At 45.0% G+C, this 17,496-nt stretch overlaps 1 protein-coding gene across 1 annotated transcript in view; it reads right to left on the reverse strand.

Annotated features, from left to right (window-relative positions):
* LOC134210071 (keratin, type I cytoskeletal 9-like) overlaps positions 1-15,548 on the reverse strand; it is a 29,583-nt gene extending 14,035 nt beyond the window's left edge. Inside the window, exons 1-4 of the mRNA XM_062686097.1 lie at positions 15,428-15,548; positions 15,012-15,193; positions 14,674-14,942; positions 13,975-14,611 (exon numbers count right to left, since the gene is read on the reverse strand). Of these exons, the coding sequence (XP_062542081.1) occupies positions 13,975-14,611; positions 14,674-14,942; positions 15,012-15,193; positions 15,428-15,445 (1,106 nt within the window). The 5' untranslated portion in view covers positions 15,446-15,548. The remainder of the gene's footprint in view (positions 1-13,974; positions 14,612-14,673; positions 14,943-15,011; positions 15,194-15,427) is intronic.
* Between the last annotated feature and the right edge of the window lie 1,948 nt (positions 15,549-17,496).

Genomic DNA, 17,496 nt, shown 5'->3' on the forward strand with positions numbered 1-17,496 from the left:
AGCAACCGTCTTCCCGGGATCGCGCCGTAAGAGAACAAAAGTCATCCATAAAAGCTTGCCAAAATCTGAAGGTAATGGGGATTATTTAAAATCCTGAAGCAACCTGTCTTCACTGCTCCTTTGGATCCTAGTTGCAGCAAGACATTCCGCCATTGCCTAAAACCGATGTTTCCAAGAAACATCCGGTTAGGAGAATCAATGAAAGAAAAAATGCAATTCGCACTTCCAGAAAAAATATTCCGTCCAAGCGAGGATTGATCTCCTTTAAGGACCTCGTGGACCGTTTTTTGAATTTGTTCAATATTCCGAATTCATTGAGGCCACTCATTGACCTCTTTGTACCAACAGTAGAAAGTTATCTGAAGCAATTGACTGTTTCATGGCCCCTTCTTGCAGAAATTGTATCTTTCGATGGATAATACGGCCATGCAAGATACAATCACTGTGCTACAGTGGAACTGTCATAGTCTGAAAAATAAATTAGACGTGTCCAAGTTTTTGATTCGCAATTCCGATTGCGATATATTTGCACTCTGTGAAACATGGCTTTCTTCTGAAGATGAAATCAACTTCCACGATTTTAATATTATTCGCCAAGATCGGGATGATCATTATGGTGGCGTTCTTTTGGGGATCAAAAAGTGCTACTCCTTCTACAGAATTCCTATTCCGACTGTTAATGGCCTAGAGATCGTCGCTTGCCAAATAAATGTAAAGAATAAAGATCTTTGCATAGCTTCAGTGTACATTCCTCCAAATGCCTCTATTAATCGTCGACATTTTTGGAGCGCAATCTCCCTCCTATCATCTCCAGTATTGATATTGGGTGATATGAACGCACATGGTATTGGATGGGGCGAAACGTATGACGATTATAGAGCGCCTATTTTCTATGATTTATGTGACGATTTCAATTTGAATATTTTGAACACTGGTGAAGTAACTCGAATAGGACCAAATGGTCAACAAAGCCGTATTGATCTGTCTTTATGTTCAAATTCACTATCATTAGATTGCACGTGGAAGGTAATTCAAGATCCCCATGGTAGTGACCATATGCCGATAGTCACCACAATTAAGAGTGGCTATCAACAATCTGAGCCAGTTAATGTTCCTTTCGATCTCACGAAGAACATTGACTGGCAAAAATTTGCATCGGCGGTAGAAATTGGTATTGAATCAACTGATACTCTTCCCCTTTGGATGAATATCGATTCCTTACTGAGTTGATTCAATGCGCACTAGAAGCTCAGAAACGACGCGTTCCAAGTACATCTGTCATCAGAAGACCAGCCACTTCTGGATGGGATGATGAATGTACTAAGTTGTATTCTGAGAAATCTGATGCCTTCAAGGCCTTCCGTAAACACGGAAGGTCAGAGCTTTTTTGAAGAGTATTTGAGGCTCGAAAGAAAACTCAAAATCTTCTCAAGGCAAAAAACGTAGCTACTGGCGACGTTTTGTCGAGGACTATCACGAGAAACCTCAATGACAACACTTTGGAAAACGGCTCGCAACATGCGGAACCGCATTTCCACCAATGAGAGTGAAGAATACTCCAATCGATGGATATTCAACTTCGCAAAAAGGTCTGCCCAGATTCCGTACCAGCAGAACCGCTATTTCGAGAATCAGTCACTGATCCCGGTTCATTGGGTGGACCATTCACAATGCTGGAACTTTCTATGTCTCTTCTTTCATCGAATAACTCTGCTCCGGGATGCGATAACATCAAATTCAATCTTCTTAAAACCTCCCAGATATCGCAAAGACGATTACTTGACCTGTACAACTGTTTCATGGAGTACAACATTGTGCCACCTGAATGGCGACAGGTCAAAGTAATAGCTATTCAAAAGCCTGAAACCAGCGTCTAATCACAATTCATACTGACCGATTGCCATGCTATCATGCATGAGAAAATTATTGGAGAAAATGATCCTTTCAAGAGTCGACCATTGGGTCGAAGAAAATGCATTGCTTTCAAATACTCAGTTTGGATTTAGAAAAGGAAAGGAACAAACGATTGTCTAGCGTTGCTTTCTTCAGATATACAACTGGCCTTTGCGCACAAGGAGCAATTGGCTTCAGTATTCTTGGACATTAAGGGCGCTTTTGATTCAGTTTCCATAGAAGTACTGTCAGACAATCTGCACAGTAATGGATTACCCGTTATTTTGAATAATTTCTTGTACAATTTGTTGTCAGAAAAACAAATGAACTTCACACTCGGCACTCTGACAACTTCCAGAACTAGTTACATGGGCCTTCCCAAGGTTCATGTTTAAGTCCCTTGCTTTATAATTTCTATGTCAAAGATATTGACAATTGTTTGGAAGGACAATGCACGGTCAGACAACTTGCAGATGATGCCTAAGAGTTCCATGTGCAGATGTCATGCAAGGACCAATTGGGCCAGACATTTAGGGATCGAGTTTTCACCGCAAAAACTCAGTTGGTTGTGTTTACTAAGAAGCGGTATCCTGCTCAACTGAAACTCAAGCTGTTGAATGATGACATCAACCAATCTTTTTCTTCTAAATACCTTGGGGTCGTGTTTGATTCTAAATGTACTTGGAAACTCCACATTGAGTATTTGATACAAAATGCCGGAAAAGGATCAATTTTCTACGTTCTATCTCCGGAACATGGTGGGGTGCTCACCCGGAAGACCTCATCAAACTCTATAGAACGACTATTCTCTCTGTTTTAGAGTATGGCTCCTTCTGCTTCCTCTCAGCAGCTGATTGCCACCTGATCAAATTGGAACGAATTCAGTATCGTTGTTTGCGGATTGCCCTTGGCTGCATGCATTCAACGCATAACATGAGCCTGGAGGTGCTTGCTGAGTCACTCCTTTAAAGCACCGTTACTGGGAGCTCTCGCTTAGAATACTCATCAAATGTGGAACAAGTAACACGCTTGTTCTAGATAACTTCGATAATATGCTTGAACTAACTTGTCGTTCAAGATTCCTGAGAGTTTATCTCAACTACATTTCGTCAGATCTTTGTCTTCCGTGTTATAATCCCCTCGAGTTCACTTCACCAACGACAGTTCCTCAATTGTATACGATCTGTCCATGAAACATGCTATTCAAGGAATACCAGATCATCTTCGACAAATATCTATTCCCTCACTTTTTCTGAAAATATGAACATGTCAATTGCAACAACAGATATTTCACTGATGGTTCTCGCATCAACGGATCCACTGGCTTCGGTGTTTTCAATGTTTCTTCAACCACCTTCCGAAAACTTCAGGAACCGTGTTCGGTTTATGTTGCTGAGCTGGCAGCAATTAACTTCGCTTTGGGATGATTTCCAATCAGCCCGTAGACCATTACTTCATCTTCTCGGATAGTCTTAGTTCTATCGAGGCACTCCGGTCGATGAAACCTGTTAAGCACGCATCTTACTTTCTTACAAACATAAGAGAGCAGATGCGTGTTTTGGTCGAAAGATCATTCAAGATTACCTTTGTTTGGGTCCCATCTCACTGCTCAATCTACGGCAATGAGAAGGCAGACTCGCTGGCAAAGGTGGGCGCACAGGAAGGTGAGGTTTATGATAGACAACTCTCGAGTAACGAGTTTTTCCCATTAGTCCGTCAGAGTACTCTTCAAAGTTGGCAAAGGAATTGGACACACAATGAACTCGGACGGTGGCTATTTTCCATAGTTCCAAAAGTTTCTGGGCGAGCGTGGTTCAGAGGTGAGGACTTAAGTCGAGGCTTCATTCGCGTGATGTCGAGACTTATGTCCAATCACTATTCACTAAACGCACATCTGTACAGAATAAACTTTGTCGATAGCAACTTATGTAGGTGCGGAGCCGGTTATGATGACATCGATCACGTAGTTTGGTTCTGCTCGGAAAATGACGCCTCCAGAGAGCGACTATTGGATACCCTAGTGGCCCGAGGTAAACAACCCTTCAGGGAAATTCGAGGTGTTTTGGGGATCGTGATGCGGTCTATATGCAGGCCATTTATAATTTTAATTTGTGATTCTGACATCAAAATCTAATTTTTTTTCTTCTGTCAAAGTTTTTTTTTGTACTGTCTCTGTCTCTATGTTCCGTAGATCTCCGTTACTCAGGCCATCCGGAAGACGCTCCCAGTAGAACCATTCCTCGAGCACGACGACACGCCACATCGTCCCTTACGCCAAATGCCCGGATCAGCAGCCGAAATTCCTTGATTCCGAATCCTAAGCCTCGTCCATCCTTTAATATTGTAAACTAACCTCGAGTCACCACGAGTACGCTGGCTCCTATCCCTCTCTTACTAACTGAAAAAAATGACATTGATTGTATATATCACAAAGAAATATGGCTCCGTAAAGTGTTATACACGCCTGAGCCTACCAAATAAACGAACTTGGAAAAAAAAAAACTAGTAGCGGCGATTCTATCGTTGGGTCGCTGCAGGCAATGTTCAATTTACGCTTCCATACCATTGGCGACAGAATCGCTGTCGCCAAGCGATACCTTAAAATGTGATGGAAAAATGAGATGAACCAAATGGAGCCTTTTTGCCTTTCTCGTATACTAAGTATACGTAAAGGCTATATGTTCGCTCCAAAAATGAACTTTTTATAGGAGGCCCGGAGACCCACAGCTCGACGAATTGAGGTGATGTGTGTGTGTGTGTTTTTTTTTCTTCCTAAACAATGGAGGAGGAATCTGCTCAACAGACATCCTGGGTTGTCAGGAAGTGCGGGGTTAGGGATCACCGAGGGAGGCAGGACTACATTCCCGACCCGCTAAACCGTTTCCATTGCCGCCAAGCCCATAGTCCCTTCGGTACAACCAGAAAGTAATGCTCCAAAGGGGGGCCAGTGCACAACGCACCCTCGAGGTTAGCTGCGTGTCCTTGCAGCACCGAACATCGTAACTCGCTTTTCTAGAAGAACACCATGGTATCGTGCCAGCGCGTTGCCGGCTTTCCAGGTGGCCTTACCACGCCCTATGTCCTCGGAAGGTGGGAAGGTCGACTTCGCGCCTGCTTCCCTCTGCACGACTGGTATCAAGAATGATGATGCCGCGTGCACCCCAAATTGACCTTTCTGCGATAGGGCCTATTCGCCAGCACACAGAGGACTTGCCGACGCGAGGCCTACGCCTGCCCCAGACTTGACGAGGACCCCTTTCCGTCCTCGGGCTCGGAACCCGCCCGGTTGACCGACGCCGCGAAAGCGACGATACCATGTTGTTCTTCGCGCGGCCACTTGTTCGATAAAAGGATCGAGTTCGACCACAGAGCATGACCATCTTTACACATCCTCCGAACTAGGTTGTCCGGGGTAGTGTCCAGACCACATGTGGCAAGCATGTGGTCACGCATTGCGCGAAAACGTGAGCACACGAACAACACGTGTTCCGCCGTTTCCTCTAAACCTGCGCACACCAAACACTCGGGCGAGGCCGAGCAAGCCAGCTGCGTTACCTGCACTTTGATTTTGCAGCACGCTTAAACGCCGGGCACATCGAACCCCCATGGGGTGCTTGCTGTTCACAGCTTTGCTGGAACAAATCAAACAATTGGGAGGGTTCGTGCAGCATTGTGCCTTATGCCCCTCCAATCCGCAGCGTCGGCAGAGATTGTTTCTGTCAGGGCCTTTGCAGTCCCATTGCTTGTGCCCCGGTTTCAGGCACTTGAAGCAAACTTCGGGTTGCTCGTATATGCGCACAGGGCATACCGACCATCCCACCTTGACGCTCCCTAACTTGACTACCTTGGAGGCGTCCGCTGCAGATAGCCGAACCAATGCTACCTGCGTCCCTGCCGGACCTTTCCGTAGCCGAACGGCTGCGGTGGTCGTCTCCACTTCACACTGTCACCGCAGTGCCGTGACGAGCTCTTCGACTTCAGTGATCTCGTCCAGGTCTTTAACCCTTAGATTAACCTCCGTCGTGAGTGCCTTCACCTTGACCGTCTCGCCTAGGACCTCCTCCGCCAACTTTTTGTAGGCGGCGCCCTTTTGCGAGACGCCCCGCTTCAGCTCGAGGATCATCTCGCCCATCCGGGTACGTCTTATTCGACGTACGTCGGCGCCGAGTTCACCGAGCTTGACGTCACTCCTCATCGCCTTCAAGACGTCCGAGTACTTAGCCTCGTCCGCCGTGATGACTAGGGCATCGCCCCTGGAGCGATTGGCGCCTACCCTAGACTTCTTGCTACCCTCATTCGCCTGGGCCTTCTTTTCGGCCCTTGGCGTCTTCGGTTTCCTCTTGTTCTTGACCAGGGTCCAGGAGGCGTCACCCCCTCTATTTCCCTGGTCTGTTGCGGCTGAGAACTTTCATCCTGCCGTAACCCCTTATCACCGTCTTTCCTGAGTGGACGGACCTTTCCAGGTCCTTCCTCCCCCGGTTTTGGAGGTACCTGACCGGGGTTCAGCTTCCCAGCCCCACTACCCTTGTTCGGGGTAGTAACCCTCCGCGTTTTAGAGCGGCCCCCAGGGAGCTCATCCCCTGGAGACTGTCTCCCCCGTTTTTGTGTCTGCTCCGTTGGAGCAGTCACCCCCGACGTACCCGCAAATACTTGAGCCTCAGTCTGGGTAGACTTTGGCACCACCGTCTTCGCTGGCACGCCTTCGGTCGATTCGACCTTGCCCGAGTCCGCGAATCCTTGGGCCTCAGTCTGGGTAGACCTCTACTCCACCGATTTCACGGGTTTACACTTGGCCGTCCCCGACCGCCCCAAGCAGCACAAGTCAAGTGAAACTGGTTGCAGCAACTTAATTGTGACTGAATCTGGTCACATATAAGCTTCTGCGATCTATGTGCAACTTGTGTGCTGCTCGGGGCCCTCTCCAGCTTGGCGTCCAGCATCGACTTTCGAAGTTTCTGCAAGCTCCTCTTGAGGTCCTTGCTGATATTATGCTTCGATGACGCAAAGTCGATGATGGCGTCCAGCTGTTCCGTCGCCACCTCGAAGGCCGAAAGCCCATCGCGGTTCATCGCCTCCACAAGCCATGGGCCGTCAATAACCCCTACCGGCGTTTTTATAGCCGAGATGAAGGTTGAGTGACCCATGCTGGCGCTGCGCACTGAGCTGCCGACTATTGCCTCTGGCCTCCTAGGCGGAGACCTGAACAACCCACCTCTTGCGAAGGGGTTGTCGCCTACACTACTACCACTAATTGAAGAATTGACTTGGTTTTCCATTTTGGTCCCACGAGTTGCTCGGGAAAAGAGGTCCACCACGCCAGAGCCCAGCATGACGCGGTAAGGGACAATTACTGTGGAGGGTGCCCAGGTACCCCACAGGCTCCGTTAAAGGCCTAGCTTATTATTTCACCCCCTGGCCATGCATCCCCTCGGAACGGGTCGCTTGACGCCTTGGGATTAGGGGTTAGGGACAATGGTCCCGGTCTAACTCGCAGTGGCCATGGGAAGAGGTCGTCAAGCCCTTGGACAAAGTCCCTGCTGCCCCTGTGTGTGTGTGTGTGTGTGTGTGTGTGTGTGTGTGTGTGTGTGTGTGTGTGTGTGTGTGTGTGTGTGTGTGTGTGTGTGCCATCAAAAATCTGCGCGACAGCCACCTCGAGCATCCACACTATGCTCGAAGGCGAACAGGGATGGGCTCCTCCCGACCTGCTAAAAATGTGCCTCCCGGATAAACCGGGTCCCTTATCTTCCTTGCCTCGATCCCCCCGGGACCACGGGATGCTGCGACTACTTCGGGGGGGCTGTGCTCATGCACTTCTTCTAAAATTCCGGCCCCTAGCTTAGGCTAGTTCGCCGACTGGCTGGCTAATCCACTGCTCCACTGCAACGTAGTCTCGATCCCTCGACGGTCATGCACCGAACTTCCTGACTCGAATCCTCCTGACTTCCCCCGGCGTCGAGGGTGGTCCACCAGTTCCGGTGAGGGAAACTTCCGCTCTGATGGTACCCTGACTACCGGCGGCTATCGCAGGACGCTTTCGCGCCTTGCGCCGTCTGCGTCTTCGGGTTGCAGAGGTGGTCCGACGGTTCCGGTGGTGGATGAAGTCCGTACTGGCGGTGTCCTACATACCCGAAGCGCTTCCTTCTTTCTTCAGCAGGCTGGCTGTTCGAGTGCCGAGGTCGGTCCGACGATTCCGTTTGCCAGAAGTCTTCCGGTTCGCTGGCGCCCCTGACGACCCGAGGCCAAACACTGCTCACTGGACTCACACTGGATTTCCCCGAGACTACGCTTATTCGCTGGTCACTTCTCCATCTACGCTGCAGTTCTGACAGTATTTGCGTCACGACTCTGCTGACCACATTCCACGTGCCTTCTTCGTGACACATTCGCTCTGCGATGTTGTCCGCCCTTAGTGCAGGCATTCCTCTACGTACTTCCGCAAACCTTGGGCAATCGAATACCACGTGTTCTGGAGTCTCTTCGACATTCTCGCACTCTGGACATAACGGTGAATTAGTATGTCCAAACCGATGTAAGTACTTCCGGAAGCATCCGTGACCCGACAGAAACTGCGTCAGGTGAAAGTTCACTTCACCATGCTTTCTGTTCATCCACACCGACAGGTTTGGGATGAGCCGGTGGGTCCACCTCCCTTTCTCCGTACTGTCCCACTCTTGTTGCCATCTCGCCATCGATCGGATTCTCACCTCCTTCCTTACGTTTCTGGTGTCTCTTCGCCGATAACACTCGATGTCTTCCTCCAGGAAGTGTGTGTGTGTGTGTGTGTGTGTGTGTGTGTGTGTGTGTGTGTGTGCGCACCAAAAGATCAAAAAGTTTAGCTCACTTTTTTTGCACTTACCCTCAACCAATTTACTCGCAACAGGTTGCATTCGACGCAGTATACTACCCCATTGTTTCCTATTGAAAATTGGCCGGATCGGACTATGGGCTTGGAAGTTATGGCCAAAATACTTTTTCTCAAACGGATTCCCTCACAACAGGCTGCATTCGACGCAGTATCCTGCCCCATTGTTTCCTATTGAAAATTGGACGGATCGGACAATGGGCTTGGTAGTTATGGCCAAAATACTTTTTTCATAAAAAAGCGCGTAAAAAAAAATCTTGCTCACTTTTAATGCACTTACCCGGAACGGATTCCCTCACTACAGGTTGCATTCGACGCAGTATTCTGCCCCATTATTTCCTATTGAAAATTGGATGGATCGGATAATGGGCTTGGTAGTTATGGCCAAAATACTTTTTCTCAGAAAAAAGCACGTAAAAAAATCTAGCTCACTTTTACTGCACTTACCCTGAACCGATTTCCTCGCATTCGACGCAGAATCTTGTCTCATTATTTCCTACTGAAAATTGGCCCGATCGGACGATGGGCTCAGAAGTAATGCCCAAAATACTTTTTTACTGCACGAGAAAGGCATCATCACCGCTAGGTGGATTAATCTTGGTTTTGTTATATCATTTTCATACTGTGTAGTATTTGTTTGACAAAAAAACGTTTGGCATACTCAGTACATCTTTTATAACAGAAGTGACGTTTCACGGCGGCAATGTTTACATTATTATGCAAGACTCTGCACGTAAGAGCTTCGTACTGCGGTTTGATGAGGCCGATGATTTTGTCCGGAACTCCCTTGCGTCACAGATTTTTGTGGTTCAGACGATCGAAAGCTTCTTTGCAGATAGAGGAACTCATGAATTCGTTGACTTGCTCCAGGGTGATATGGAGCGTGACAATAAGGTCCACACATAATCCTTCGGGAGGAATCCTGCCTGCTGCCGTCGAAGAGTCGTGTCTTTTTCTCCTGTATCCGATTTAGGATAACTTTGAACCGAGCTTTACCCTTTCCTCTTTTTTGAAATCTTCACTATTCAGTCACCCGGAAAAATTACGGTTTGCCAGATATTGCAATATAGTTGATGCAGCATTTGCGCAGATAGCATGGGGTCTGTTTTGAACGTCACTGCTAAAATGTGATCGACCCCGGGAGCCTTGTTGGATTTCATGCTTCGGACGTCTGCTCCTTCTGGACGTCTGTTCCGATGAAACTTCGGAGCTGAAGCGGGTAATGCGTCACACCCTTGGCGGCTCATGATAGGATATTGATTGTTGGCCGGGCGTCGAACTCAATGTTTAGAAATGGACAAATTGATATGAAATTTGCGAAAAAGAATCCACGTGTTTTGGAGGGACTCAAACCCTCAAAATCCGACTCTCTAGATAGGCGTGATAACCCCTACATAACAAGACCACTTGAAGGGCACGTTTGCAGAAAAGCCATCAGAGTCCGAGTACCAACCTCCTCCGCGGTTAGCTCTTTTTTGCAAATTGAATATCTTTCGGATGCTCGATGTGTCCAATCGTCACATGTGCTTTACTGTTGTATATAAAGCATGGTTTTCTTCCACACTAGAACTCAGTAAGGGTTATTGATAGCGCTGTAGTTGGGCTTCGATTGTTGAGATAAATAGCACTGTACGAAAATTATTACTCCAGACTTAAGGTGATTATACAACAAAGCCGCAAATCGGTCATCTTGGAAGCCACGTGATTTTTTTTAGTATTATTTCAAGAGCACGAGCAGAGAGAACCATAACACGCATTATTGTACGCACCCCTAGCGGCACAATCCAGACCGATTTGGTTGCAGCAACTCAAATGTGACTAAATTTGGTTGCATATGTGTCACAGAAACTTTTGTGCAACATATGTGCTGCTCGGGACATTATTACGACGGGATTTTGAAAATGGGAGTAGAAAAATATAATGATGAATTCAAAATTCACCTCGGGCTTCATCGTATAATCACCTTAAACACGAGTTTGCTGTTATCTTACGTCGCTCCCGTTCGCCACGAATCTCAACGATTTACGTTGGTTTGTGGCAGCATTTGCTTCTCCACCGGCCTTCTGCCGGCAGTCTATCTTGAAATGGTCACATTCGCTGCATTTGTAGCATTTACCCTGGAACTACAGAGGGGTATTAAATTAATCACCGGAAAAAAAGCATCCCCCTTGGTTTCACTTATTTGAACGTTCCGTTCTAGGCATTTGATGCCTACAGCTAGTGATAGTAGCTGCTATCCGATGCAATAGAGAATTGTACAGTATAGCAAAGGCAGAAAAGAAATGAATCAACCGCAGAATGAGAAAGCAGCATAGAGAGTTTGTGATAGATGAAGCTCACTAGATCATGGATAGAAACGATTTGCTGACAGACAAGACTATGATGACACGACGAGGATTTGCTGAATGGTCAAAACGAAGATGTATGAAAATCAGGGATTGAATCCTAAAGAGAAAGAGCAGGTCTCTCACTTATCATCTCTGTATACATTTACGATATGTAGCATACCGCGAGAAATTTTTTTCGCAAGCTGTCATGATAGAGAACTGATTCGGGATGCTATACTCGATGATAAATTTCTTTTAGAAAGCTCCAAATGCGGGGAGCACTGGCTCTGATGATGCATTTCAACTTATTCTACACATCTGTGCAGTAACCAACACGAAAGGAGCGAAAACAAAGCGAGAATCATCATTTTTCTGTGGGGGCTGCCTATCCAATTCTGTTTTTTCGCACTTATATACAAGTTTGATAAATTTGTTATCATAGCTTGTTATGATTCGGAACAGTTTTTGCTTCTCTTTTATCGTTGTTCGTTATCGATTGAGAGCGATTTCTGCAAACCTTGATGAAAATGCAGGATGGACATAGTTATCGAACCACCAACGCTGGGTGAGGTGAGTAAAGCTCAAAATTAACTTAAAAACAATAAAAATGCTGGAAAGAACGATATTACGATTGAGCTTCTCAAACTTTGAAGTAAGCAGATACGTCAATTGATCCACCACAATCTTCAGAAAATATTTGATGCTGAAGAATTGCCTACCGGCTGGATGTATGGCCTCATATCACCGATCAAAGAGAAAGGCACACGCTAGAGTGCGTCAATTAAAAGGGATCACCCTTATGAACTCGGCGTATAGAATTCTGTACGTATTTGGTTCAACAGATTGAGACCACTTGATGAATCCTTCTTCGGCGAATTCCATACAGATTTTCGTGAGGGCCAATCAGATGTTCATTGTTCATTGATTTCGAAGCAGCATACGATGGCAGATAATTTCTGAAGATGGTTTTCCAGCGAAACTAATAAGTCTGATACGTGCAGCACTTGATGGCACGAAATCAAGTATTCGGATTGCAAACTTGTGACCTTCGATGGATTGAATCTGGGTTATGCACTTCCGAATTTATAGTGCAACATTGCACTCGAGGGGCGATTAGGAGATTTGGCTTGCATAGGAACGGCACTATCATCACACGGTCGCATATGCTCCTGGACTTTGCGAGCGATATCGACTAATCGATCGCACGGCATTAGTGGAGGCTTTTGCACCACTGAAGAGGAAGACGACGAGGATAAGCTCAACCTTTTCTTCAATGGCTCTACATTCCAACTGAAACTTGGCCTGCATTTCAACAGTATTATTTTAGCATTTCCTCAGTTATCAATTAAAGGTTTTCTATGCCGCCATTGCAAGAGTATGTATATTGTGTGGCAAGTACAATGGACACACTTATATCCGGAGTGTCGAGAAAGTTTCCAACACGAACTCAAGAGCTCGCCATCTCCAGATTGGCAATCCTAGGCCTTTGCTCGTAAGGCTATTGGAAACCCCTCAACCTCAACCATTAACTCAACCAAGTCAAAATAAATTATTACTGGTAAAGATAGAGGTAGTCCTAGTGGTGTTTGTGCTGAGGAAGTGCTTGATGGGGATGCGTTTGAAGTTGTTGAAGAACTTGTTTACCTTGACACGCTTGTGACATGTGACAATGGCTTTTCCTGTATAGTGAAATTACGTATTGCTGTTGTGAATAGGGCATTCTAAGGATTACTCTGGCTTCACCAGGGATGGACATTGTGTGGAACAAACAATAACGACCGACGGTCACGCAATGTAGAGTAAGACTGACCAAGACACGAAGCTTGCTAATCAGACTAATACTAATCACTCGCACTAATGACGTACGTAGGTACGAAGGGTATCACAGACATGATGCGTAAATGTTAAAAGAGGCGGACCGGAAAGTTTTCGTGAAAATATTGTAAATCGTGTAAAATACGGCAGATTCCATAGGGCTGGACACTTTGTATGAATGGCGGGTAAATAATGGCGAAAACAATATTCGACAAAGAACCGGATAGAGCCCGACGACTTCCTGGAAGGTCGTGAATAAGCTGTCTACATGCTATGAAATCGGACCTGGGGACCTTAATCGTTCAGAGAATCTGGAGGAACATTCGCCAAGACCGACGATTATGGAGCTCTGCAATACAACAGGCATAAGTGTATCGACGATGTAGCTAACCAGGTATACAGGTAGGTAATTGAGGTTGACGAAGTATACAGCATGTCGTTCCTCGATGGGAGTGTTAAAATAGATTCATTGTAGATGTAGACATACACACATATCCAGTTCTTATATTCTCGTGATCAGGGACTTAAGGCAAGGGCTTGCCATTCCCTAGTAACATTATGGTTTTATGCTGGTTTTATAACATTCTTGAAGAGTGAATTATGATATTCAAGAGCGTTAAAAAACTTAAAATGTTACTTGGGTTGGCTTATTGAAATCTGTGTATTCGTCGCAAATTATGGCAAACTGTACGTGGAATTCTCGTAAGATTGTAATGAAATGTGACACTCTCTGGTTAGGTGTATATGCTTGGAATAATAACTAATTCGGGGAGTCGGGGTACTGGCTCACTGGAATTAATGGCCTTCGGGGGGAAGGCATTATAGGTAATGGAATTATGGGTGGAATCGTATAGAAATTTCGTAAGAAAGCCATTACAGTTGAAATATAACGACACCTGTATACATATAAAAAAATCTAAAAAATAAAAGGCAATCAGTTTTGTTTTTTTTAGTTTTATTAAAAACTTAATTTCAAAGAACACAGATAATGAGACCACGCATGGAGCCTGACTTGAGATATTTTCCAAATGCATTAAATTTATACTTAGAGAGCAGATATGTACAACCGTTCTTTACTGCTGGTTGCGCACATATTCAAGCGCTCGCAGAATGGCTTCTGGAATTGGTGGAGGGGTGGGCAGATGGGCTCCACGAGGCACAAATCCGTTTTCATCGGCATTATAGTCGACGCGGTACCGCACGCCGTCATCACCAACGTACTCGTAGAATCCCTTGGCACGGAGTGTTTCACTGTCGGTGTCACGGTCTTCAAGTCGGCCTGTTTCGGCAACCTGAGCATCCTGTTCAGTGAGATAACGGTAGTAGTAGCCCTCTTTGTTGTACTGCTTCACCTGCTCTTTGATGCGGTCGAATCCGCTGCCACTACCCGCAGATCCCGACCCGAACGATGGAGATTTGCCCTTCTGTTGGGGAGCTCTTGGTGGGACAGCTGGAACGGCAGTCGATACAGTTAATTTTCCCGCGTTACCAGCTCCGCCGAATCCAGATCCAGCACCACCAACGTTTCCTTTGCTTCCAGCACCAAAGTTGTTTCCTTTGCCTCCAGCGCCGGAAAGTTTTCCTGCGCTACCAGCACCGGAAAGATTACCCTTGCTTCCAGAGCCGGAGAGATTTCCTTTGCTTCCAGCACCAGAGAGGTTTCCTTTGCTTCCAGCACCTGAAGGTTTTCCTGCATTTGATCCCTGCTTGACACCTGATTAAATGGGATAGACTTTTGCTAGTGGAATTGAGTTACCATTGATTCAGATGTCTTACCAGAGAGGCCACTTGAAGAAGTTCCAACAAAACCACTAGCAGAAGCTCCAGCAAAGCCACCAGATGGAGTTTTCGAAACAGAGGCAGATACGGTTAGCTTTCCTTTGCCAGCACCAGAGCCCGATCCTGCACCAGAACCAAATCCAGATCCAGATCCGAAACCACCTCCGGAACCAGAACCACCAGCACCACCCTTTCCACCGAATCCAGATCCAGCACCACCAGCTCCACCTGATCCTCCTTGTCCACCCACACCGTATTTTCCATCACTGTGAAGCGGAAACAAGCCTTAATTAGTATGCATCTTAAAGACAAATCTGCATCCTTCTTCAACTCACACGTAGGGAACGTATTTTCCAGAATATCTTCCGGAACCATCCGGTCGGTAAGATCCACTTTGATCTGGGTGATATTTTCCATCGTTGTACTTTCCTTGGTAGAGATCTGGGTAATAACGTCCGTCATTGTAACGGTCCGTATTCTGGTTTTGCTGAGCGACCGCGCAACCCACGATTGCCAACTGCGAAAATTAAACAACACTCAAATTTACACTTTGCTCTCTCGAAGGTGTTAATATTCGCAGTATTTCAACGATTAGAGTCACATCTCTGCTAATTGTCTTCGTTTCCGCATTCATCTCACATCCATCTTACTAATAGAATTAAATAAACCATCAATAAAATTTCGCACCACTCATTCAACGTTCTTGTCTGTCACAGGCACCACGTCACGTCTAATCCGATCACAAACTTACCAAAATCAAACCCCTCATCTTGACCTAACGAACGAAACTAATGGAACCAATCAAGAAGGAAAAAACCTCCAGACTCAGCCAAATCAGAGGAACTTATGCAATAGCATCCTCGCCCCGAAACAGCTTATATAGTACGATTGAAATATCGTCTATCCACCGAAACTAATTCCGGTCCTGACGAGAAGCAGGCTTTCCATCCGAACACTCCTCGTTGAGCATGGTTGATAATGTCTCCGAGTGAACATCGCAGGGACATCATTCGAATGCTTCTCAGTACAGCATCTTCCCGTTTCTGACAACACCTGCTGCTGGAGGTTGGGAAATATACTCTTGATTTCATTACTTTCTCGTACAACTTCATTGTTCCGAAAAAAATCAGTCCAGTCTGCTCCTGATACCAAGTTTACAAGTTTTTGCTCCTGATATAGGTAACCGGCAAGGGCAGACCTAAACTAAAATAACCTCGACTAAAATAAAAACTCCCCCTGAAAATAAAAATTTTCCAATCGCGCTTTAAGCAATTCAGCTATTCAAATCCATTTCAGTATGTAAACATTACAATAAAATTCAAATTTCAAACATAACAAAATCAAACTAAACAAAGTCGAACAGAAACCAATTTAAAACGAAATAAAATTTAATCCTCTGTCCACAGCTCTTGAAACCAAATATCAAAGACAATTAATTTAATTTCTTTTGGATTCACACACTAGGCACACTAGGAGTTAACTTTTGAAAATCAGTATGGCGAAGGGCATCTAATGTGTAATATCTCGAAAATAAGCACCTTAATCGGAAAAAATATTTGGTAGGCGTAGTAGCGGACACCTTCCTACACAGCTGGTACCAAATAGTTTTTCGTGAAAAGTACACTCCTACTGTTGAGAAAACCCGCGTTAGATGTCTGTCGCCATACAAACTTCAGGTGGTTAACTCTTGTCGGCTATTTTTACATATACGTTAGCGCCTGGATACGGCAGTGGCGGGTAGGAAACCAATCACTGTATGTGATTCATTCTTCCTAGAAGTGTACGCCATCGCCGCCGACACTTTTGCAATACGCTAAGAGAAGAATTAATTCTGTCATCAAAAGAAAAAGTAGAATCATGAAAAAAATTTCACAGCAAGGTATAGAATGCAGCTTTCAAAATAATTTTCAAAATTTCAAAATTAAATTTATTTATAAATAATTTATAGCATGAGGTTAGAATTTTTAATATCTACATTATACATATATTAATTTGATTGTTAATGACAATGAAGTTTTTTCTTGAAATGATTCCGGAGATGGTACTACTTTTAATCTTAATTGAATTTCTAATCCCGCCTAATAAATCATTTTCAAAAAATCTCTGTTTGTAATTTTTAAAATTATTTTCAATTCCATTGGCTATACCTTGCCGTGTTAAATTTCAGTGATTCTACTTTTCCTCTGATGACAGCGTTCATCCACTTCTCCTCGCGTATGGCACATCTCTGTTTATAATCTGTCTTGCATCTGATCTATAATTCTCCACTCCGGTTCAAATTTGTATAAAACCGAAATATTACGAGTTGAAATTCAGAGAATGTCAGTTTCAGTTTTCAGACAATCAGTTTTTCTCGGAAATTTCTTAGAATTTCCCGATTGATAATCTTTAAAGTTTCACGGTAATACGCCAAAGAACTCTCCGTGAAAATTCCGATGCTTTTCTTGAAAATTTCATGCAATATCCCGTTGAATAATGATTCATTATTATTCCAAGAATTTGCTTCTAAATTCCAAAAGTTTACCCTTCAAAATACTGAGTAATTTTCTGTGAAAATTTAGAATTATTTCCCGAGGTAATGTTAGGTTTGTATGGACATTCCGAAATATTTCCCGTGAAATTTTGAAATGGTTTCCAACAATATTTTGAAATTTCTCTTGCAAATTTGGAGCAACTTCCTAAGGAAAATTTAAAAAAAAAATCCTAGGGACATTCCAAAGAATTTTCCGAATAATTTTTGGTGGAGATTATGAGTTGAAAGTTCTTTAGAGCTCAGGAAGAAATTGCCGTGAAATTTATGAAGAATTTCTTCTGGACATT

Source organism: Armigeres subalbatus, chromosome 2 (assembly GCF_024139115.2).
Source record: "Armigeres subalbatus isolate Guangzhou_Male chromosome 2, GZ_Asu_2, whole genome shotgun sequence".
Lineage (NCBI taxonomy): Eukaryota > Metazoa > Arthropoda > Insecta > Diptera > Culicidae > Armigeres > Armigeres subalbatus.